General features: G+C 35.1%; 5 protein-coding genes across 9 annotated transcripts; 2 read left to right on the plus strand and 3 right to left on the minus strand.

Moving 5' to 3' along the window:
* Window positions 1–2,863: 2,863 nt before the first annotated feature.
* Window positions 2,864–6,828, plus strand: LOC127251357 (deoxyhypusine synthase). 3 transcript variants are annotated; one of them, XM_051275018.1, is made up of 7 exons: window positions 2,864–3,163; window positions 3,363–3,530; window positions 3,897–4,115; window positions 4,677–4,763; window positions 5,976–6,084; window positions 6,162–6,397; window positions 6,481–6,828. In XM_051275018.1, exons 1-7 carry the CDS (start codon window positions 2,957–2,959, stop codon window positions 6,577–6,579), a joined length of 1,125 nt encoding a protein of 374 aa, XP_051130975.1. In that variant the 5' UTR covers window positions 2,864–2,956; the 3' UTR covers window positions 6,580–6,828. The 3 variants fall into 3 exon arrangements, with proteins under 3 accessions (XP_051130975.1, XP_051130977.1, XP_051130976.1); XM_051275020.1 differs by having other exon boundaries at window positions 3,022–3,163; window positions 3,367–3,530; XM_051275019.1 differs by having other exon boundaries at window positions 3,032–3,147; window positions 3,367–3,530.
* Window positions 6,829–7,271: 443 nt separating this feature from the next.
* On the plus strand, window positions 7,272–11,310 carry LOC127251359 (DNA repair RAD52-like protein 2, chloroplastic). The gene is made up of 4 exons (XM_051275021.1): window positions 7,272–7,714; window positions 7,810–7,847; window positions 8,662–8,753; window positions 10,988–11,310. The coding sequence occupies exons 1-4, from the start codon at window positions 7,395–7,397 to the stop codon at window positions 11,123–11,125; spliced, it is 588 nt and encodes a 195-aa protein (XP_051130978.1). The 5' UTR covers window positions 7,272–7,394; the 3' UTR covers window positions 11,126–11,310.
* Window positions 11,311–11,462: 152 nt separating this feature from the next.
* Window positions 11,463–16,390, minus strand: LOC127251356 (uncharacterized). 2 transcript variants are annotated; one of them, XM_051275017.1, is made up of 7 exons: window positions 15,974–16,390; window positions 15,605–15,737; window positions 15,159–15,262; window positions 14,816–14,987; window positions 14,563–14,703; window positions 14,261–14,480; window positions 11,463–14,178 (listed from the first exon to the last, which is right to left on the minus strand). In XM_051275017.1, the coding sequence occupies exons 1-7, from the start codon at window positions 16,039–16,041 to the stop codon at window positions 11,705–11,707; spliced, it is 3,312 nt and encodes a 1,103-aa protein (XP_051130974.1). In that variant the 5' UTR covers window positions 16,042–16,390; the 3' UTR covers window positions 11,463–11,704. The 2 variants fall into 2 exon arrangements, with proteins under 2 accessions (XP_051130974.1, XP_051130973.1); XM_051275016.1 differs by having other exon boundaries at window positions 11,463–14,184; window positions 15,974–16,386.
* Window positions 16,391–17,078: 688 nt separating this feature from the next.
* On the minus strand, window positions 17,079–19,158 carry LOC127251887 (probable phospholipase A2 homolog 1). The gene is made up of 4 exons (XM_051275812.1): window positions 18,934–19,158; window positions 18,798–18,837; window positions 18,578–18,697; window positions 17,079–17,435 (listed from the first exon to the last, which is right to left on the minus strand). The coding sequence occupies exons 1-4, from the start codon at window positions 19,072–19,074 to the stop codon at window positions 17,257–17,259; spliced, it is 480 nt and encodes a 159-aa protein (XP_051131769.1). The 5' UTR covers window positions 19,075–19,158; the 3' UTR covers window positions 17,079–17,256.
* A 577-nt stretch (window positions 19,159–19,735) lies between these two features.
* Window positions 19,736–21,998, minus strand: LOC127251784 (uncharacterized). 2 transcript variants are annotated; one of them, XM_051275655.1, is made up of 3 exons: window positions 21,924–21,998; window positions 20,652–20,850; window positions 19,736–20,203 (listed from the first exon to the last, which is right to left on the minus strand). In XM_051275655.1, the coding sequence occupies exons 2-3, from the start codon at window positions 20,831–20,833 to the stop codon at window positions 20,017–20,019; spliced, it is 369 nt and encodes a 122-aa protein (XP_051131612.1). In that variant the 5' UTR covers window positions 20,834–20,850; window positions 21,924–21,998; the 3' UTR covers window positions 19,736–20,016. The 2 variants fall into 2 exon arrangements, with proteins under 2 accessions (XP_051131612.1, XP_051131611.1); XM_051275654.1 differs by having other exon boundaries at window positions 21,808–21,976.
* Between the last annotated feature and the right edge of the window lie 364 nt (window positions 21,999–22,362).

Here is a 22,362-nt window from a genome sequence, read left to right on the forward strand (position 1 = left end):
TTGTATTTCATTCGAAATCCACAGTAGAATGTGTCATTTTAAATTTTTATTTATTTTTTTGTGTTATTTGGTATGTATTTTTATTAGGTCTTAAATTAGTATATTAGTTTGGTGATATTAAAATTAATATTTTGTAACTTTATATATATATATATATATTTATTTAGGTCTTGAATTTAGGGTGTGTTTGTTCGGGGGTTTGGATTTTTGAAGATTTGTAAGTATGAATTTTTAAATTGTGTTTGTTTGAATGTTTGAATTTTATAGCGATTATGTTGGAAGAAATTATTATTATTATATTGAAAAAAGTGATGTATTGATGTGATAGTTTGAAATTAATGATATTTAAATATTGTTAAAATAAATAAAAAAGTGAAAAAGTAAAGTGATGCTAGAATTGATATTTTAAAAATAATTTTTGAAAAAAAAAATTGGAGATATTATTATTATTACTCCCTCCGTCCCATAAATAAATATCTATTTGATTTTTGCACGTAGTTTTAGAAATATTAATATTATATTAGAATATAGTATGAATAAAATAGAAATGACTAAAATAAATGGTATAAAGGTAATGACATTTGTATAATATATTGTAAGTTGTAAGGGTATTTGTAATGTTAAGTAGATAGTACAGTTACTAAAAAAAATAGATACTTTGTTATGAGACAGACTAAAATGGAAAAATTGATATTTTATTGGACGGAGGGATTTTTTTTTTTTTTAAGGGTTTGTTTGTTTGAAGGTTTTGATATTTGTTTAGGGGATTGGAAGATTTGGATTCTCGAGGATTCTGAAGTATGAATTTTTAAGTTGTGGTTGTGTGGAGGTTTGAATTGTTGGACTAATTTTATATTTGTTTATTTTATATTTTCAGATTTTGTTGTATTATTCTATCAAATTTTTTATATTCATCAAATTCTTTTTTACACAAAAATAGCAAATCAAATATATTTTTCTATTTTCTATAATTATATAATAAAAACTTATAAAAAAATTTTTTTACACAAAAATAACAAATCAAATATTTTTCTATTTTTCTATAATTATATAATAAAAAATTATAAATTTAAAATATAAATACATAGTATTTATTTTTTACTAATAATAATCTTATTTTAAGTTTATAAAAATTTAATAATATATAATAATAAATATATTTATCCTAATGTGCATATATTTATCCTAATGTGCTAATCAATGAATCCACCAGCAACGCCAAATTCTTTTTGCTTATCCTTCTTCCTTTCCAATTAGCTCATTTCTTCCTTCATTTTTTTTTTTTTGGTCTTCTTCACGCAGCAATCTTTACCATCTTCCCCATTCCCCACAAGTTAATATATTTTTTTTTTTAAAAAAATAAAAATAGAAAACTGTCGATTCGAATCGAAAACTGCTGATTTGAGTTCAGATAAAATCGGTTTTGGTTCGATGACGGTTTCGGAACCGCTGGTGTGAAACCGGAAAACCGGTTTCGGCTCGACAACGCCTGTTTGAAATCGGCGAACCGGCGTTTCCAACGGCCCATTCGAAACCGACTTAACAAGCTTGGACAAGACATACTGCGATCATTTCTGACAAAAAAAAAAAAAAAAAGCCTATGAATCAACAACAGACATATGTTTTAGGTGTGGGATTTTTAATTTAAAATCTGTACAGTAATTATACAGATTTTCTAAATCCAATCGGCCAAACGAACACGGCCTTAGTATATTTGTTTGGTGTTATTAAAATTAATACTATTTTGTAATTTTTTCTTCTCATGTCATTTGATATTCTTTTGATTGGGTCTTAACTTAGTATATTGGTTTGGTGATATTAAAACCAATATAATGTAACTTTTCTTATACACTGATATTTTACTTAATATTTATTTTGACACACACATATATATATATATATATATTTGCTCTGCTTCTTAATACAGATATATATATATATTCTAAATATTTTGTTACGATCATAATATGTATTTATATAATATAATGAATTTGAAATAATATTTTGAATACACTTTAAAAGTTTAATGTATTCAAATAAAAAAATAATATTGATGAATTTTGAAATGTATTCATTTTAATTTTTTAATTTTTTTAAAATTCAAGTCTTCCATTCAAACTCAACGTTCAAATCCTTTGGTTGGATGAAATTGAAATTAGTTTTAATTACTTCAAGTGTTTGAAGTGATACAAGACTATTGAGATGTTAAAAATTTAAACAATATATAATTAATATTATACGATATGAATGGATAATTTATGACAATCATTCATATAATATACATTATCATTAATAATAAAACATATTATATGTGTTTGGTTATAATTTTAATACCATTCAACAACAAAAGTACTAACTTCGTAATTTTGTAGAATCATTTGAAATAGATTTAACTTAAATATATATAATCAAACAAGACTTTTAAGACATTTCAAATGATTCATTCTCTTTGTTTAATAAATAAAAAAAAAAAAAAGTTAAATACTTTATTTAAAATCACTTTCAAAGTTCACTCAAATAAATCCATGATTTTCAGGAGTACCCAAACCTATACAAACACCCCAAGATTCTACAATAATTCGGAAAAAACAAAAAGCGGTTGTAGGGCAAACGTGTAATTTTACAATAAATATAAACACACAGCCAAACCTGTACAAACACCCCAAGATCCTACGATATTTCGAAAAAAAGACAAAGAGGTTGTAGGGTAAAAGTGTAATTTTACATTAAGCAATAAATATAAACACACAGCCAAACATGTACAAACACCCCAAGATTCTACGATATTTCGGAAAAACGAAAACGAGGTTGTAGGGCAAAAGTGTAAATTTACATTAAGCAATAATTATAAAAGCCCCGCCTCTGACCCGAGAAGCACTCAAGCGGCCGAACAGCGAAGCGTACTTGCGTCTTCCGAACGCCGCCGCAGTCCAATCCTAACGCGCCGAGAACGGCCATGGGGGACACAGTGAAGGATAATCTACCGGAATCCGTACGGTCTGCGGTGTTGAAGGAATCTGTGTCCTTGGACGGCGAATGTCCCAAAATTGAGGGTTACGATTTCAATAAAGGCGTGAACTATCGCGAGCTTTTCAAGTCACTGGCTTTCACTGGATTCCAGGCGTCCAATCTCGGAGATGCCATTGAGTTAGTCAACCAAATGGTTTGCTCTTTTCCTGTTTGGATTGGTTTCGTATTTTGCTGATTTTACTGTGGGAAGTTTTCAACTTCAATGATACTGTTTCAATAGAATAGTCACATATAATTCCTCTTGATGTGTTAAATGAAGTATGTAAGATGCTTAATGAACTAAAAATTAACTTGTCTTTATCACCTTATAAGTAATTCAACTGTGTTTGAAGCTAGATTGGAGGCTTTCAGTCGAGCCACCGGCAGAAGATTGCAGTGAGGAGGAGAGAGACCTTGATTACCGGGAGTCTATAAGGTGTAAGGTGTTTCTTGGTTTCACTTCTAATCTGATCTCCTCTGGCGTACGAGATATAATCCGTTATCTTGTTCAGCACAGCATGGTGAGTGCCACAAAAACCACGTTTATGAAGCTTTGAAATTTGTAGGCAGAGTTGAACATTCAGGGGATCCTATTTGTTTCAACTGTAATGCAAGATAGATTGAACGTGAAGACTGTGAAAGTTGGTTTATGTGATAAACACCATACCAAGTGTCTTCTTCGTGTCCTTTAATAGTTTTTGGGGACCTCTACAGTAGTTTAAAATCCTCAAATATTTAAAAGAACTTATTGAACAGCACTTAACATTCTCAACCTAGTGATTCATATGTTCACCTCTTAACCATTATGTAGATTCCAACATATTGACCATCTTGATTCAACTTTATGATTTATAGTTTGTTTTCAAATTATTTGACTTTGTTGACAGGTTGATGTACTGGTGACAACAGCAGGTGGTGTGGAGGAGGACCTTGTGAAGTGTCTTGCCCCTACTTACAGGGGCAAATTTTCTCTTCCTGGAGCTGCTCTCCGAGCAAAAGGTCTGAACCGCATTGGTAATCTGTTGGTTCCCAATGAAAATTACTGCAAATTTGAGGACTGGATCATCCCAATTTTTGACCAAATGTTAGATGAACAAAATTCTCAGGTATCCTTCACTACCGTGTTTCAATATTTGATTTTCTTTCTACTTTTTTAATATCTAGTTTGTAAAATGTTTGTTCTTTATGGCAAAAGTTATGATACTTACTGCCAAAAATGTTTCGCTTCATAAACTCCTGTATATGCTTTAAAATTATTTTTGTTTGCTAGATAAGCTACCGTATAGAATGCAATCTGTTTATGTTATGGTTGATTGGCCTTTAGAAGAAGTAATGGGTTTAGGGAATAGGCAACGACGAAAAAGAATTTTTTTGTAGTTGCTACCTTCATTTGTTTCTCTCAAAATACCCAAGACTGTTTGTTGCAAGTGTTTATTAAATTCTGCTGAAAGATTTTGGCACGGATTCATATTAAATCTATTGTTGTGATCTTGTTCCTATGAAGGTATCCACCTGTTCTATAAATAAATGCATTTGCATGTATCTTCAATGTTCTTCTAGTCTATTCATTATATTCAAATTCTTTTGGAACATTTATATCTTAAGTTCACTAGTCAATCTTGTCACTGTTCACCAAGTTGCATAATTTCCAAATATCATTCTTGCAGAATGTGCTGTGGACACCATCTAAAGTAATTGCTCGCCTAGGGAAGGAGATAAATGATGAAAATTCATATTTGTACTGGGCATACGTGGTACATTTTCTGGAATTTATTTTTATGTTTATTATCAAGTTTTCTTCAATGAAATTAATTATATTTTCAACTTACAAATTGTACACATTGTTTACTTCTTTACTATTCAAGTATTGTTTTAAGTTGTTTCTAACAGTCAAATAATTAATATTTTTTGTGAACTGACTTAGTGTTCTTTCTTCGTTCGTCACTATTCAATCCTTTCACTAAATGTGTTGTATATGAATGTCATTTGGTGATGATGAATTTAGTATTATTAATTCCTTCAACAATTTTGAATATGTCTAGTTTCACTACAGAGTGAGCATAAGGGATCAAATTATAGATTTTGAAGAATTTTTTACTGTAAACTTGTCATATTATTCATTTGCTAAAATTATATTCTATAACTTCTATTTGTGAACCTCACTTAATATTTTATACAGGGGGTTATTAAACTGTGGTAGACTCCATTATTTTATAATATTTAGTCCATGGTGTAGCTACAGCAATTAAAATTGCAACTCAAACTCCTAGAAGCAACTCATTCTTAGGTGTTTTGTTTTTTCGAAATGTTGAATGTATTCAATAACTCATCTTCATAGTCTCTTTTATTATAATTACTCCTAAAGTACGCAAACAAGATGCTCAAGTGAAGATAATGATAAGCCAATGCGTAGAACTTGTTACTAGTTTAGTAGGATTTCTTGCATCTTTGTTTATTAAATTGCCAGAAGATTTGTACAACTGCATTCTTATTAATTCAGTAAATTGTTCTCTAATATGTCATTTGGTTTCCATCTACTACAAGTCCTAAAATACTTTGGGGCTTTTGGAGTGATCTAGTTAGAGTTTTCCAAATATTATTATGGGCATAGCGACACTATAGTGAAAAGTGTTACTCACAGGCTTGGTTACACAACTGTTGATTAAATGCTGGAATTTGAGGGATTCTGAAGGTTTTTTGCCTTATATGATATTAATTAATTATTTCAAGGCCGTAACATGTTGCTACTTAATTTGGTGAAAAGTTTACCTCTGTGCAACCTGAGTAACTCTTCACATACATAATTACATAATTTCATGACAGCTGTTTAGTTCTAAGCACACTGAGGGTTTTCATGTTTGTTGATTTTGTTAAAAGGTAACATTAGCATTTAACATTTAATGTTCTCTCTATGCTGATGAATAATTGATACCCACACAATTTGCCACTCCCCTGCCTCCCTGCAGAACAACATTCCCGTCTTCTGCCCTGGCTTAACTGATGGTTCACTAGGCGACATGTTGTACTTCCACTCATACAAGAGGGAGCCTGGTCTTGTGATTGACATCGTGCAAGGTAATATCGAGACTCCATATAACTCATGCCACTTGATATCTCCGAAGATGACTGACTGTAGGCTTCCATGAGGACAGATATTCGGGCAATGAATGGCGAGGCTGTCCATGCTGCTCCAAGAAAAACTGGAATGATAATACTTGGAGGAGGGCTGCCGAAGCATCATATTTGCAATGCCAATATGATGCGGAATGGAGCCGATTTCGCCGTCTTCATCAACACCGCACAAGAGTTTGATGGAAGCGACTCAGGTGCCCGCCCTGATGAAGCTGTGTCCTGGGGCAAGATCCGAGGTTCTGCCAAGACTGTCAAGGTTTGCCATTCATACATTTAAGTTGCTGTGATCCATTGCTGTTTTGCCAAGGTTCCGCCATAATTTTTCTTCCATCCGAGCAGGTGCACTGCGACGCAACCATTGCCTTCCCTCTCTTGGTAGCCGAAACCTTCGGTGCCCGAGCCGAGAGATCTGCAAAGAGAAGCTCTCCTGAATCTTGATTCTTGGCTGCCTCCGTAGCCCCATCCCACAACCTCTGAATTCCAGAATTTGAACTGCTGTTTGAAATAGCCTTAATTTTCTGTCTGTGTTTCCAGATTTAATTTATTGTCATGTTAGAGGTGTCAGTGGGTTTAAGATATAACAAAGACATGGAACTGCAAAGAATAGCTTTGTGGCGTGTCGGAACTGAACTTTCATCTACACCTATTAATAATTTAAGACTTCACAAGTAGGCACAGTTGATTTGATTTGATTTTTGTCCTAAACCCACATTCATAAATATTCTTAATTCGGAAATGGGAGCGAGAGTCAACTGTCAGCCCATATCAATTATCTGATTCCACATGTTTCTTTTATTCTCCCTGGTTTAATTAAATAGCACATAACCATGCAAATATTATATTAAAATCCAATTTCAAATAAAAAATAAATAAATAAATTTCAGTCCACACTTAAAAAAGAAAAATAAAAAGAACCATCCCTTCGCCACTACATAGTATCATATACTAATACATATATGTCAGACTGTCATACCATTTTCAGTGTTACATGTATGCAGTATAGAAGAGTATAATAGAAGTCTATCTTCATTATTTATTTATATAAATAATAACAATAATAATAATAATATAATATTTGTGCCTATTTGAGTGGAGTTTTGGCGATTTGCCTTGGCTTGCCTGGCTAGTGGCTGGCCATCGGTTTTCGTATATAAGTTGAGATATTTCGCGCACGCACGCACATACACATACACATACCAAGGGGCGCCCGTTGAAAGCCATCCGTATCAGGTGAGTAGGTGGGGAGTTTCGCAATGGCCGTTCAGTGCCCTAACTTCATGGTGCAGGCCGCAGATGCAAGCTTTCCTGTTGCTAGGACCTCGATGCCATGGCAGGCACGGATCGAGCTTAGTTATGGTAGGCGACTGGAGCTCCGGATTGCTGCGATGGCAGTCGGTGATGGCAGTCGAACTCGTAGGATGGCGTCGATTACGAATACCAACTATGTGGTGCCCCTGGACAAGTCGTCTTCCTTCATAACTCGGCCGCTGGTGGAGATTCTGCGTGACCTTAATAAGAGGATTCCGGATAACATAATTAAGACATCTGACGATCGTCCCACCTTCATCCCCTGGTGAGTAACGCAGCGACGCCTCGTTTATGTTGTGTGTTTATTTTGCCCTGCTTTTGTGTTATGGTGCTGATATTTTACTGTGTTGCTATGCGAAGGTACCAGGCGAACCGCATGCTGAGTTTTTATGCCCCAGGTGAGATGTTTATGGCTTTTGTATCTTCTTGTTAAGATTAAATTAGTGTTTGATCTTTTGTGAAGTATCCTAAAGTTTCACTTATTCATCAGAAATCAGTAACTATTTGGCTATGGATATTCATTATCTTTTCATGTTACTGTTTCCAACTTTGTTGGAGGCTTACTTTTCTATTGTTTCCATGAATAATGAATTGTTTCTTTTGGGTGATTGTTTTCTCTAGAATTGTCTATACGCATAAAATTGCTTTAGAAAATACAGAATTGCTGCAAGAAATCTGAAGCCTTCTTTTACCAGTTGTGTTTGAGCTTCATGTTGTCTTCTTCATTCAAGCTATATATGAAGATGCTTCTGCTCATGTTTGGCGCCTTAGAACTCTTTCAGCTCAATCAAAAGAAGAAAATCATCAAATAATTAATATAAAAGTCTTTATTATTATTATTATTATTATTATTTTCTATATAGAAAGTGCAAGAGTTTCTCTGTTTCTCTTCTTACTTGTCATTCAATCTACTTGTAGAATAAGATATACATATACCCTTGTTATCCCTTCCCCTTGATGGGTTTTTAGACCTAATGATCTGAGCTGAAGGCATAGTCTTACAGAATGTCCCCAAAACTTTTATATCCGTGAATGTGCTAGTTTTATTATGAGTTTTGCAGGTTTCAATATTGTTTGCTTCATAGCTTCAAAATGTTAATAACCAAGAAATTTTGTTAGTACTCATTCTTATTATTTTTATTGTTTATTTGTAATTGTCATTTTGATGTCTTTTGTTGAACAGTGTTTCCTGTTATGCTATTTTCTTTGTAGGTTGGTGTGGGGAAATCCGTGATGTTACATATTCTGACAATGGGACTGTGACTGTAGTGTATAGAGTGACAGTTAGGGGTTCTGATGGAGAGGTATGTTTTCTTTTTGTAACATTTACAAAGTTTCATTAAGTTACACCTGCAAATATCATTTCACCTGATAACAGCTTGTCTTGGGCTGAATAATGTAGTTATTGCATGTAAGTTTTCAGACAGTTCCTTTTGATGGATATGCTTTTTGCGATTAGATTACAACCGACTGTAGTGCCACTAATGTAGCTTTTTACCTCTTATAATCTGTATTCCTCATCCTTCTATCTTTTCTTTTGAGCTTGCAATGTGGACCATCATAGGCTAGATACAATGAGGATTTACGAATTGTATTGTTTGCTTTGCCATAGCTCTTTCTGGATAGTTTCTATTACACTTGTCTTGATCAGTTGGTCTATTCAATAATGTGAAAGATCTAGATATTATGCACTGTTTGGCTTGGCACAATGCAAGTGCATATTCAATCATTTTAGGTAGTAATTTCTATGTTATATTGGAACCTCTGAATATTCTTCATGAGCTTTTGTTATGATCTCAACTAACTTGTGGTTGAGTTATTCCTTGAAGTTATATTACCACTTCTAATAGCATACACCAAACAACATTGTGAAAAAATTACAGGTTTTTCAACTCTTATTAATGATCGGATATATGGTTACATAGTGTTTGGTCAATGTTGACACACATGAAATAAATCAATGATGTTGATTCCTCCCTGTTCACTCCAAGTGAAGATTAAGTTGCAGCAAATATCTAAGGGAAGAAAAGGATACAATAAGAGTAGGTTGGGATGTACCAATCAAAGAATGTATGGTTTCTACTTATTTGGAACTTACCTTTTCAATGAATTCTACTTAATCAAGATATAATTTGTTACTTAATTAGGTAAGTCTAGTAATGTAGTTATCCAATTTTGTTTGTATTCACATTGAGAAATGCAGTATTTTGTCAACATATAACAAGTTTGAAGGGTAGGAGGTCATTGAAAATTTTCCTGTTGGGGAAATACTCCATATTGTTAATAAAAGGTGAGGATGCAATGGAAAAAGGAAAATCCTAATGTTATCCCTGTATTTCCTGACATCATGCCTTTAAAGTTACGACAGGAACCTACTCCTTTTAAAGATAATTGGATTAGATTTTAAATTAGGAACCTACAAGAGTTCCAAGCTCTAGGAATTCAGACTTCCTGGGGATCATGGCTCTCAGTCTTCCTCTAAGAAAAATTTTCCAGCAGGTGATTAATTAAGTGTAAAATGAGTTTATGTTTGAAAAAGTTTCTGGTAAATATTTTCATATTTAATCAGTATAATAGCAAGCCCAAAACTTGCAATGCTTCTCTTAGATTTTATACCATAATGCCAACTAAAAATAATATCAACTTGCTATTCACTGCCATCTGATGTATGCAAGATACTGAAAAAACAAACTCTTCTCTTTGCTTGGATGTAAAAGTACAGTATTTGATTTAAGATCAGAGTTAAGATTGAAGATCCACTAATATTTTAGTTTTTGTATGTGGGGAAGAGAGAACAGGCCAACTTAGAAAGAGTGTATATTTGGTTGGTTGGGTGTCTTGACAATTTTTATAGGTGCAGAACAAAATGTATATTTTTCTCTTGATCATTGCCCTTTCAGCCCAAGGGGAAGCTACTTCTATTTGCAAACTTGAAAATGCTGTCTTGATATCCTTAGTTCCCAAATTTGCAATCAAAGAACAGATCTTGGACAAAATTAGGAAAATAATTGAGCAGTGGCATTTTGGAAATGTGATAGCATAGAATGTCCCAGACTTGGAAAGTAATTGGAGTGAAAGTTTCCTCCAATCACCAAATAATGCTCCTGCTATGCTTATTTCTAAAATGTTTCTATGGCCTTTAGATTTTGGATAGAGAATTCATTGAAACCTGCAACATCTTCTGCATTCTTAACATGAAGAACATCTGCATTCATCTCCCAGTTTCAATAGCATAATGATGGAGCATGAATTTATGTCACTGCAAAAGACAGTGGAATGTTGAGTACAATATTCTATCTGCCATGAGCCTAAGCATAGCAATATAACATTATCATTTTATTTTTCTCCTTATCATTATTATTTGTTTTATTTTATCTCTTCAGAGTTAAGCCTTAGATACAACATGCATGCATACTTCCTGACTACTTTTAGTATTATTAGTGATAAATTGAAGCCAAGGAAAGTCATGTTCTTTCCATAGCACCAATCTCTTACGAATGCAGCATTGAATCTAATTCATTTTCAACATCTAATACAGGCACATCGTGACTCAAGTGGTACCGTGTCCACTCGCGATGAGAATATTTTGGACCCTGTTGCTGCAGCGGAAGAACTAGCCTTTTGCAGAGCCTGCGCTCGGTTCGGTTTGGGCTTGTACCTTTACCATGAAGCTTAGAAAGAAGCTTTGGGCATTAGCTGCTTGGTAATGTACTTGATTGATTGTTTGCATTCCCTACTGAGATATGCTATGATTATGTATTTTCTTCTTTTCAGTTAATGCTTGTAAGGATGGTCTTGCAAAATTTTCTTATCGAGATCGGATCGTACAGTATAGTCCAAACATTGGATTTTTTTTTGTCACTACAATAGTATGCCTAACTGTGAAGCTAAGCTCTGAGTAGATTCAGTAAAGCCCAAAAAGATTGTTACTACAGTAATATGCAAAATGGTGAAGTTAGAAGCTCTGATTTATATTTATGTCGCAGCACAGGCAAATTGATGACACAAAGGGATTGATTACCTGAGAATAAAACAATTCTTTTTTTCCATTTCCTGAACTTAAATTCTAACAACGGATATATCAGATTATACTTCCAAGTTTCCACTTTATACACTCAACAAAAGAATGGAGTTTTTTCATAGCTAACATCAAATAACCACAGCCATGATAGATATTCAGGGAGATGGTAATAAACCATAGAGAGATTAAAGCTGTCTTACCGGGCAGAAGTCTCAAATAATATAACTGCACTCTTCAAGAACGTTTCATTCGAAGTGATTGTAGCAGATCATCGTAATCAGGAAGCTTCGGATGAACATGGCTGGCTCTTTTGGGAGTGTCGGGTTTGTCTGAAGAAGCTTTGTTCGCCGTCTCTGACTTTGGAACTTCACTACTAATTGAAGCCTCTGCCTTTTGTGTGGGCTTCGATGGCTTTTCCACTGTAGATGACTTCTGAGTGATCTTAGATTTCAGCATTGATGCGGAAGATGGCTCTGCTGAACTTGGTTTCTCTGGATTTCTCCCCAAAATTGAAGACGTAGGCTTTGAGGCCATTTTTGGTGAGGTAGGCTGGTCAGCTATGTCCATTTGATTCGTGGTCCTGTTTGAGGACTGAAACTTAGAAGATTTTCCTCCCATGCTAGACAATGAATCATTCACTTCAGATCTATGCCGTGTTTCAGACTCCTTCATCGGTATAGACGTTGTTTTCACAGGCTCAGGTTGCTCTGGCGGTCCCCAGAAACTAGACTTGGCCGGCTTGGAAGCTACTTTTGCTGAGATATTCTGCTCGTGGTTTTCCTGTTCACCTGAGTTTCTCCTTTGTGTCTCATTCTTGTCCCAAGTTTCAGAACCATGGGAGGAAATAGGCTTTCTGTCGTTGCCAGTATCGTTTTCATTTGCTTCAGACCTTAGATGAATCTTACTAGATGAACTTTTTCCTGAACTAGTAGGGGTTCTTGTTCTTCGAGACATTCCACTTTGCAGATTGCTTTTCCTAGAGAGAGACACCTTGGGTTGATCCTCATCTGAATCACTGCTATTAGAGCCAACATAAGAATGCTTTGTCTTAATTTCTTTCTTCGTTCCCTGTTTGCGGCCTGACTGCCTTTGCAAAAATTCTTCATCCTCAGAACTGTTGCTGTCTGATTCACAGTGTGAATCCAGTATGTTTTTCTTCCAATGCAGCACTGTATTTCTTTTAGGACCAGGAAAATGTGTTGTGTTGGAGGTTCTAGAGGCATCGCCAGTCTTTTCAGTTTCCTTGTCGACAGATGATGGCACATTCTTTGAGAAAGGCAGACTGTTACGGCCCTTGTTGCGAAGACCACCAACGAGCTTTGGTAAGTTTAGAAGCCTCTCCTCACCGTCAGAACTGGATTCGTCGCCAAAGCCACTTATCTCCCGCGACTCTTTAGGACTGGAAACCTGCTGCTCAGCTGAATTCTTGTCATGAAACATCTCAACTCTTGTTCTTGAATGGTCTAATTCATCATCTGAGGAAATCGACAATTGTTTCCTGTCTACTCTCAGCTGTTCTGATGGTGATCCGTCTGAATGCCGGCCTACATCCTCAAATCGCAATGTAGATGATTGTTCTCTTTCACTAACTTTACCTGGATTGCGTACTGAATCTTCGGCCTCATGGTGCTCGGTATTTAAGTTTTCATTATCAGAACTAGGTCCATCGTAATCATCATATGTTACATGTGCAAAATTATTGACTTCAGCATCTTCCCTTGAAGTTATACTTTCAGAAAAATCATTGGCTGATCTCTCTCCTGTGAAAAATATAGAAGTAGAATCAACAGTCTCAGCTGCTTCAATTTTAGGAATCCAAGAATCTGTGGTAACCGGTAGGTCGTCGGGTGATTTCAGACTTACTGACGGTATATTAAAGTCTGAGTAGCCAATGTCATACCTAGGGCCTAAATCAAAGCCGTGATCATCAGTATCTGAATCAAACTTGTCATAAAATACAGAAGCATCTTCATGGCTCTGATGAGAGGCTTCTCCTGCATTAATGATACCCTCAGCATTATCGACAAAAGGATTCTCTCCAGCATCCTCTTCATATTTCAGGTCCTCTGAATTTGCAAAAATGTTCACATCATCAGAAATACTGGAATGAGAACGAGAAGAGTTTGCACTATTTTGTTTCTTCATCTTTTTCTCTTCGTGATTCTCAGTTTTCTCCGCCCAGTCATTTGCAGGTTCCTCTAAATTTTTGAAAGACTGTTCCTTAGTTACTGTTTCGACTCTGGAGCCATTATTTGAAGGGCCATCAGTACTTGAGGATTTAGATAGTAAGGGAGCTGGCTGATTATATTCATCTGAACCACCATGGTTATCCTCCTTGAATCTCGTAGCTGTCTTATGGTCATCAGGGATAATCCTATCAATTTTCTCATTGTGCGAGCCAGGAGAGGATTTCTTCAAAGTACCTTCTGGAAATTGTTCTTGTGAAACTTTTGGATTTGAGTGTGTATCCAGTCCTTCAGCCTTTGAAATATAAGCATCCGGCCGATGAAATTCAGTAGAATCTTGCCCGATGATCTTGTTACGCATTGAAAGTTCTGCAGCAGCTTTAGCAGCCAAACTTGCCTGTTCTGCAGACTCAGCAGCTGCCTGTGCGGCAGCTGTAGCATCCTTGAATTCCATATTCCATCTCTGCTCACCAGGGGAGCTGGAACTGCTATTACCATGAAATAGCTGGGCCCTATAATCACCTGATCCTGGAAATAGGAAGGGTTAAGCAATTACAGGTGTATGGAGTGAAAATGATGATATGATCCTGTCAACTGATTATACCTTGAGGCCTAGATTCAGGGTTGTACTTTGTGGTGGCAACAGAAGGTTGAGAAGAATTGACCTTTTGTACTTCCACTGGGAATCTCTGATCATGCTGAAAAACATTCGGTTGTGCGCTATGTACACTGTTACTGTTGGGGCGAGCTTGAGAAACTGCAGCTTCAAAATGAGTTTGTTCAGCTTGTGGTTTGCTCTCATTCCCATAGTAACTTGCTTCGCCCTGATCACATTGATGACAGGAAGATGTAAATACCGGAAGGAGATAACCTTATGTGCATATATCATAAATAACTAAAACATACTGGCAAGTCACTAGATGGTCTTGAATCTTTCTCCTCAAGTGATTCATGGTCCCATTTAACATTGTGCTCTTCTGCAATGGCACTCAAAACTTTAGTTTTCATCTGCACATCAGGTGCTGCAGCAGATAGCTTCTCTACCAACTGCAAGAAGATAACCAGAAAGGCAGGTCATATGATTTTGAAAAACCCGTGTAGACGTAAATGTCTGTCTCAATTTCAAGTGATGTAAGATAAATGAACTTGTATAACATACCAACCGACCGACACCACACTGTGGACGAAGTTCAATTGCTGCAGTTGCAAAATCTTTCCCATATTTTGCTGTGAGTTGCTTCCTTATATCTAGAAGCTCGGGTAGATCTCCACATCTTAGAGATGCGAATATAACACTTGTAATTGCTTCCTTCAAGTCAATGGGGCAGTTCCTATAAAGTTGATTTGGAAAAAGATCAAATGTGAAGTCTAGAAGAATCTGAGGCATCTTATGGTAAATAACACCAACGGAAGCAACTTCTAAATTGTGATAAGAAAAGAAAAGTATGCTAACTAAATAAATACAAATATATGAGTTTTCATGGATGGATGAATATACATACTTCTGCGACTCAATTACAGGTAGGCGAGCAATGATAAGTTCACAGTATATCTCAAGAAGATCATATGCAGCCATCATCTTTTCTTCCCTAATAACATGTTCCACCTGAAAGTTTTGAAAAAGAAAAAAACCATAAAAGATCTGATACAGGTACCCTAGCATTGATAAATAGCAGGAAAACAGAAAACTAAAAGAAACTCAAAAGTATCGAGACAATTCATATGCAATTGCTATTGCTCACAACACTTTCCCTGATCAGAAATTGTTAGAAACATAAGATAATGGATTGGTTGCTGAGAATTCTCCATCTTTGACATGCCAATTTTAATAGTACAAATCAACATCAGATTAAAACTAATTACTTCCAGAAAACGCAAAGCAATGACAAGCAACTACTCAAAGGATGAATATAAGATTGGAGCATCTGTAACAATTATAGATCATTACCCGCATTCGAGCATTCTGTTCCTGGCCAGACTCGAGCAATTGGGCTATTTCCTTTTTCATTTGCTTCACTTGCACCTCTTTCTTGTTCTTCATCAATTTCAACCTTGACGCTGCCAACCTTAGCGACGTCTTGCTACATCCAATTCAAAATCCAGGATTGAAATATTCAGGGAAAAAAATAATAATAAACATAAAATCGGCAAACTCATAATGAACAGAAATAAGTGATCCACACAAAAAACAACCAACGCGCAGAACTCGTAATTCCCAAAATGACGAACATATAATTACGCAGCGTATACCTCTTTATCAGAAGATTTATCGCAACAACATAAGAATGCCTGAACAACCATAAAGAGGATAATATACCATTTTGTCGGATTGAAGCTCCTGGAAAGCATTTCCTTTGAACTCTGCAGCAGCTTCGATTTCTTCATCTTCTCTAATCCTTGACAACTGACGCCAAATTAGGGCAGTAGCAAACCAACAAAGGCACTGAATTCTGCGATCGATCCAACTCTGTGTAAATCACGGAAGCGTTTCCCGATCCAGACAGGTGCGAATTCCCCTCTCCGATTGAACAAAAATGCGCACGATCGAAAAAAGAGATTAAATTGACAGAGAAGCTTCTATGAAGAAGCAAAGATAGACCGTTCGGATCTTGTCTGGGTCGTTAACGCGTTACCGAATTTCTTAGCAGGAAAAGAAAATAATAGTACTAATAAATAGTAAATTATAAATTAATTAAAATATTTTGACTTTTCCTTTTCGGAAGCAGTACAACGATTCCTGTGTTTATTTATAATTTTCCGACCACCTAAATATACAACTATTTATTAATTATTTACCATTATCAATATTATCAATATATTATTTATACAATGTCATCAAAAAAATAAATAAATAAATTATACAATATCTATGATATACTATAATTTTACTCTCTTCTGGGATAGAAATATTATTCCATTGTTTTACATATTAATATTATACCATAATCTATTATTACGATATAATATTAAATAAATAAATAAGTACTTCTAAAATCGATAGTACTATATTGTAATGGAGAAAGCCGATCAAAAGTCGTCTATAATATAGATTGTAAAGGTCAACTGGTTCTATCTTCAAAGTTAAGTTTGGGTTACACAAACTGACAGACCTCACAAATATATTCCAAATAAGAACATAGAATCTTGAACGTATTTATTTACTTCCTTTACCATTCTTTCAAATTAAGATACAAGGGTTATAATTATTATATACAAAGAATACATTATTTACTATTAAAGTACAATATCTATTAAATTCAATGATGAATGTAAACATACAGTTATGGGACGGCAGAAGTATGTTTTAGTTTTAAAATTTAAATATATATACATTTTCTATATATATATATATATATATATATATATAAAAAGCTTACATCCAGCAATGGTGATGGAATATTTTCATAAGCCACATTTGAATGTCATTTTAAATCTATCGCACATAATTAGCAAATTGCAGTCGAAAAGAGTATTGAGTGTTGATGAACACAAGTAAAATGTTGACACTTCAAGGAAGAAAATTGTTCAGATTCCTCTGTTCAATGAGGAAAAAAATTGCAATTAATTTGAAAGAATGATGTGGTAAGTGCAACTAACTAGCTATAATTCAATCTTTTGGTTACCCAACTGACTAAAAAGAATTGCCATATCCATGCCTTGAGTCATTGTAGGCACTGCTATATCATATGGACAGGTCTTGGAGAACCCTTCCTTCCCAGATTTTTGCACTTTCTTTATGCACCTTTTGAACTTCTCATGGCATTTAATGTTAGTCATGCCTGAAAATATTCACATCAAGATGGTTAATATTTAACCAAGTTATACACCACAGACACACACACACACACACACACAAGAACATGCCATGGAGCACAGAATTGAATGAGGTGTATAGGTTCAGATTATGAAAAGACAAATGGGCAATCTTGGGACATTTTAATACAATGTAGTTCCTGTTGTATATCAGGTTTTAAGTTTCTTTCACCATAGACAAGAGTAATTTCTGCATGAATTAAGAAGGGGATAAAAGAGGTAAGCTAGTAATATAAATCTCTAGGTATAAATCAAATTAAGAATACAAGGTGCCTTGGCCTTGGAACCACAGCAAGGCCAACCGATGAATACATAAATCTTGATAAGATAGTGCAGTTGGGTAGGTAGATGATCCTCATATTCATAAGTAGTAATCCTATTATAAGTTATAGAGATTAAATGAAGAACCAAACATGACAACTTGAGGGCTATGTGGATATGAAATCATTGTTTGAAGTGAAAGAGGACCATCAATATTTGCGGTACTGTCTCACTGAAGCATTAGCTTTGTTAGATTCTCTGCTTCTAAATCTGATATTGATCATTTCCAGTTCTACAAATGGTTCCACAATCCACACAAATCCCCGATCAAGTCCATATTCGACGGACCAGATTGAACTCAAAAGTGATACTCCATAAAAAAAAAAAAAAAAAAAAAAAAACTCAAATGCCAAAAACTTCTAATCAAGCCAAACAAATTCAATATATCATCTATCTTATGAAGCTAAGCTGCTCACCACAAAATAAACCAGGTAATAAACAACATGATGCTTATTCCACAGAGCAAGCAACAAGCAAAATTAAATTGAACTAAAGAAGTTTAATGACAACTCAAAGACGAACACAAATTAGCGCCTTGGATTGTCGGGAATAATGGGAGATAGAAACAGAAAGGAAAGCATTAAAAACATAAAACCAAGAGCAGAGCATTGTATTTTGTGGAACAAAGTTTTTAACAATTTCCTTTCACCATAATCAACTGACCAAGAACATATTATAATAAATTGGTATTTGCTTGCTCAAACTCAATCGCTTCAAAACTCATAAGCCAATTTATATGGACTATGCGATAATTAATTTAGGAGGGTGAAAAACAAAAAGTAGATACCATGTTTCTCGACGCATTCATCATGAATCTTGCAACAAGCATCCAGATCGTCGCAAGGTTTCTCCCCAGGGCATCCACTCCATCCCACTCCGCAGTACTTACCGTACTTAATCCCAATAGCTGAAGCACGCAATCCAGATTGAAAAAAAGAAGATGAAAATTGCAAATCATTTCAAGCACAAATCCAACAAAATTCACAAGTCATCGAAGAAGCGCTTACTATTGCAATTCTCCGCCACACATATCTTGCTGCATCCGACCTGCCATTCCCGGGCAGCGAGTTAATTAAACAAAACAATCGTCGAAGTCCGAATAAAAACAAAACAAAAACGAACACAGTCAAAACAAACGCGTGCCTGTGCAGCATTAGACGATTCAAAGATTACAACGAACACGAACAGGAGTGCGGCGGTGACGCTTGTCCGGTGCTGAACTATGGCAGATCGTTGCAGCATTATCTTCGTGATCCGATTCGTGTTATTAATTTCGCACATCATTCTCCTATAGTCTCCATGGATTGCCGGCTTCTATTAGATTCAGACCCACATGCTTTATTCTGTTCGAAATTACCAAAATCGCCCTCCTCAAGGTTACGGAATTCCGTAGCCTCTGCCGTTTCATTGGTTGGCGTATGTTTTTCAGGTGAGTGGTAAAATAGAAAATTCAAATACACCGTGTTTCTTTATTGTTTTGATTTGAAGAATTGTTTTTAGGGTGTTTTTGTTATGAGGATTTGAATTTTGAATTAAAATTTAAATAGTAAAATTTTGAATTTGAATAGTTGTACGATGTGATATAAATAAATGTTAATGTCATATTTTGAATATAAAATTGATTTTAATATAATATAAAAAATAAAAAATAATTATTTAATTTAATATTTTTAAGTTGAAAAAAATGGGATAAATAGTATATTTGAAGGAAAATTTCTCAAACAAACACACCCGTAGTGTATGCAAATTGGAATATACAGGATCTTTCTAACAGTACATGCTTTACTGTAATTAGTCATAAAAGTTAAAACACCAATTGATTATAAAAGCACTTTTCTTGGATGCATAAAAATTGCCAAAATAAAATATACTTGTCCATGTATAAAATGAATCAAGGGCATCAGCAGCAACCACAAAAGTATGAAAAATTGAAAGATTTCATGGGTAACCAGAAACAGGAAGCCATCAACTGAAACTTTTCCAAGACCAACATTTGTTTTAGTAGCAGTGTTATGAGACTATATATATATTATTCAATTTAAAATCACTCCACAAGAAGCTATATTGGGAAATCACTGACTGATTATTCAGAAAAAAATCCAGTTGCAGCCTCATAAGAATGTAGAACTGATTTCTCAGCTTCAAAAGCTATGCAAGAAAAGAAATCTCATGTCGGCCCTGATGAGAAGTATTCTGATTAGGGCTATCCTGCTATCGAGTTGGTTCTTAAGGATAGTATCCGGTAAATGTAAACCCCCTTCCAACAATCTCACCAGCACAAAACCATGCAAAGCATTCGATCCCAAACAGAGCTGCAATACCAGCATCCTCAACTTTCAACTCATGCCTGTTCTTCCACATATTCTTGACGTAATCAAGTTCCTTCCAGAATGACTCGGTGCGGCCTGGAATGCTACAATGAAAAGAAGAGATGCAAGTTATATAAATATATATAATTCTACCAATATTTCTCTGCTCAACAGGAAGAGAAGGATCCCAAACGTGGAGTTGGATGAGCATAGTGACGATAAGAGGTAACAGCTTGACATTTACAATGGGAAAACACATGGTAATTTTTTTATGGGACGATGGGCTCGGGAACTTTAAGTGAACGATAACCATCATACATGAATCAATTGTTATCTAATGCAGGATGCAGCTTGTGCAATCAATATCTCATGGCAAGGTGGTATTTGATAGAGCTTTAGCAAATAATATTAAATTATTAATCAATCAACCTTCCCAGATGCATGGAAAATAAGGCCCTTATCTGTATCAAATGCTTTCAACTATACTAGAATCTCACTTGAATATGCCGTGTAGAAACACTGCAAAAAGAAACAAGGAAGTGGAGAAGTAACCTGGCAAGGCGAGTGTAAAACAACTGTTTGGCTAACTCATTGCAAGTCTCGACAGTGGGGGGTTCCTTCACATATTGTTTATTCTCCTCCACCAGCTGCTTGTAATAAGCAGATCCATGCTTAGACACAAATTGTGCTGCCTGGGATGCCCGGGCTTGCAACTGATGTAGCTTGGACGCCATCAAATTCTAAAGCAAATCTACCATTTCAAACAAATAAACAACATTTAAAGTATGAAAATGAAAATGAACAAAACATATATTAATAGGCTACACTACAACCCACAACCAATTCCAGTTATTTTGCGGGAGAGATTAAAGTTATATGCAAGACTAGGATCCTCTATTTTCAGAGTTATAATTGAAGGCACCCATCAGTCAGTCAATAATAAAATATTTTGCCCATCAGGACACATTTCATTGTTCTAAACTTGCTTTGCATGGAACCCAGCTCGCAAACCCAACTATGGGTAATATAACACAGGAGTTTGATAGTTTCTTGCGGCGTTTCTAATAGCACTCAGCAACTCACCAATACGTCCAATCATCTAAAGTGATATATTCAGTGCAATGAAAAAATCAACATAAACATATTATACCAAATTAACTGAAACAAGATTTATCTGCTTCTTGCCACAGATTGCGTATCCGAAGTTTCCATTACAAGCAAGTATCAAGCTGGCTAAAATCCTTTAACAACCTCAAAAGTGACTCCAATTTGAAAAACAAACCAGCAAACGCATGAGGATTTGTTGCTACCGTTATTGATTGAAAGCAACGACTTCCTAAACAGAGCTTACTCCCTAGCGAATCCAATGATCACGAGAACCCTTCAACAATTCCATGCATTAATTCACGTAAGGACGGTTAATTTTGTATTTCTTATCCCTCAGCCCATTCAGTCATCACTTCAGCAGAAATTATGAAATAAGATAGATTATTCTCCCGCTACACGGAACATATCACATCATTTCTTCCGTAAGCAAAATGGTATCAAAATCGAGAAGAATAAAATGATTCAACAACTAAACCATAGATCAGAGCCTGAGTACAACAATCATCACCTATATTAAAGTGAACCCTAGAATCAGCATAACAATATAGATCTGACCAAAAAAAATTAAAAATAGAAATAAATCTAAAACCCATGGAAATACCAAATATCGCAGCTGCTAAAACAATGCGTAATCTAGAAATCCGTGTTTGAACGATAAACCCTTTTCCGATGAGGAGCTTTGGCCCCGATTAGCGGAGATACACAAAGAGGACTCACACTTCCGACGCCGCCAAGAGTAGAAACGACAGAAGCACTGAACGCCTTCGCACGACGGATATATAAATTAGAAATAAACAAATGAAATTCTTTGGGAACAATAAACCAAATTCTGTATTGGGCCTATTGGCGGCCCAATAGAAAATGTTATGGACTGAATTGAAAACATGGAACAGTTTTTTTTTTTTTTTTTTTCTTTTTGTAATTATTCATGGGAACAAATATTAAGAGAAAAATTCATTTTTGTTCCCCTTATCCAGTTTGATTAAATTTTTTAATCAATTTTGGTGGATTATGCTAAAATTTATATAACGAAACAACCCATAGATGAATCAGAAAAGTGACTTAAGCAATCTATTTCAGTCATATTTTGACATGGACAAAAGTATGACTTCGTTGAGATAAGATTGTAAACATGAGCAGAAAATATGACTATGAT

Source organism: Andrographis paniculata, unplaced genomic scaffold (assembly GCF_009805555.1).
Source record: "Andrographis paniculata isolate CXL003 unplaced genomic scaffold, ASM980555v1 Contig45END, whole genome shotgun sequence".
Lineage (NCBI taxonomy): Eukaryota > Viridiplantae > Streptophyta > Magnoliopsida > Lamiales > Acanthaceae > Andrographis > Andrographis paniculata.

Bases quoted from the DNA above. Each gene is read 5' to 3' on its own strand.
- LOC127251357 (XM_051275018.1), top strand. From the start codon at position 2,957: ATGGGGGACACAGTGAAGGATAATCTACCGGAATCCGTACGGTCTGCG. The intron at 4,116-4,676 runs GTATCCTTCACT...TCATTCTTGCAG, and splicing joins TAGATGAACAAAATTCTCAG to AATGTGCTGTGGACACCATC. The intron at 6,398-6,480 runs GTTTGCCATTCA...CCATCCGAGCAG, and splicing joins GTTCTGCCAAGACTGTCAAG to GTGCACTGCGACGCAACCAT.
- LOC127251359 (XM_051275021.1), top strand. From the start codon at position 7,395: ATGGCCGTTCAGTGCCCTAACTTCATGGTGCAGGCCGCAGATGCAAGC. The intron at 7,715-7,809 runs GTGAGTAACGCA...TGCTATGCGAAG, and splicing joins CGTCCCACCTTCATCCCCTG to GTACCAGGCGAACCGCATGC. The intron at 7,848-8,661 runs GTGAGATGTTTA...TTTTCTTTGTAG, and splicing joins GCTGAGTTTTTATGCCCCAG to GTTGGTGTGGGGAAATCCGT.
- LOC127251356 (XM_051275016.1), bottom strand. From the start codon at position 16,041: ATGAAGAAATCGAAGCTGCTGCAGAGTTCAAAGGAAATGCTTTCCAGG. The intron at 15,738-15,973 runs GTATATTATCCT...AATTGGATGTAG, and splicing joins AGCTTCAATCCGACAAAATG to CAAGACGTCGCTAAGGTTGG. The intron at 15,263-15,604 runs GTAATGATCTAT...CAAAACTTTCAG, and splicing joins AACAGAATGCTCGAATGCGG to GTGGAACATGTTATTAGGGA.
- LOC127251887 (XM_051275812.1), bottom strand. From the start codon at position 19,074: ATGATGTGCGAAATTAATAACACGAATCGGATCACGAAGATAATGCTG. The intron at 18,838-18,933 runs GCACGCGTTTGT...CGGGAATGGCAG, and splicing joins AATCGTCTAATGCTGCACAG to GTCGGATGCAGCAAGATATG. The intron at 17,436-18,577 runs GTATCTACTTTT...GAATATTTTCAG, and splicing joins TGAATGCGTCGAGAAACATG to GCATGACTAACATTAAATGC.
- LOC127251784 (XM_051275655.1), bottom strand. From the start codon at position 20,833: ATGGCGTCCAAGCTACATCAGTTGCAAGCCCGGGCATCCCAGGCAGCA. The intron at 20,204-20,651 runs GTTACTTCTCCA...TTTTCATTGTAG, and splicing joins TTTTACACTCGCCTTGCCAG to CATTCCAGGCCGCACCGAGT.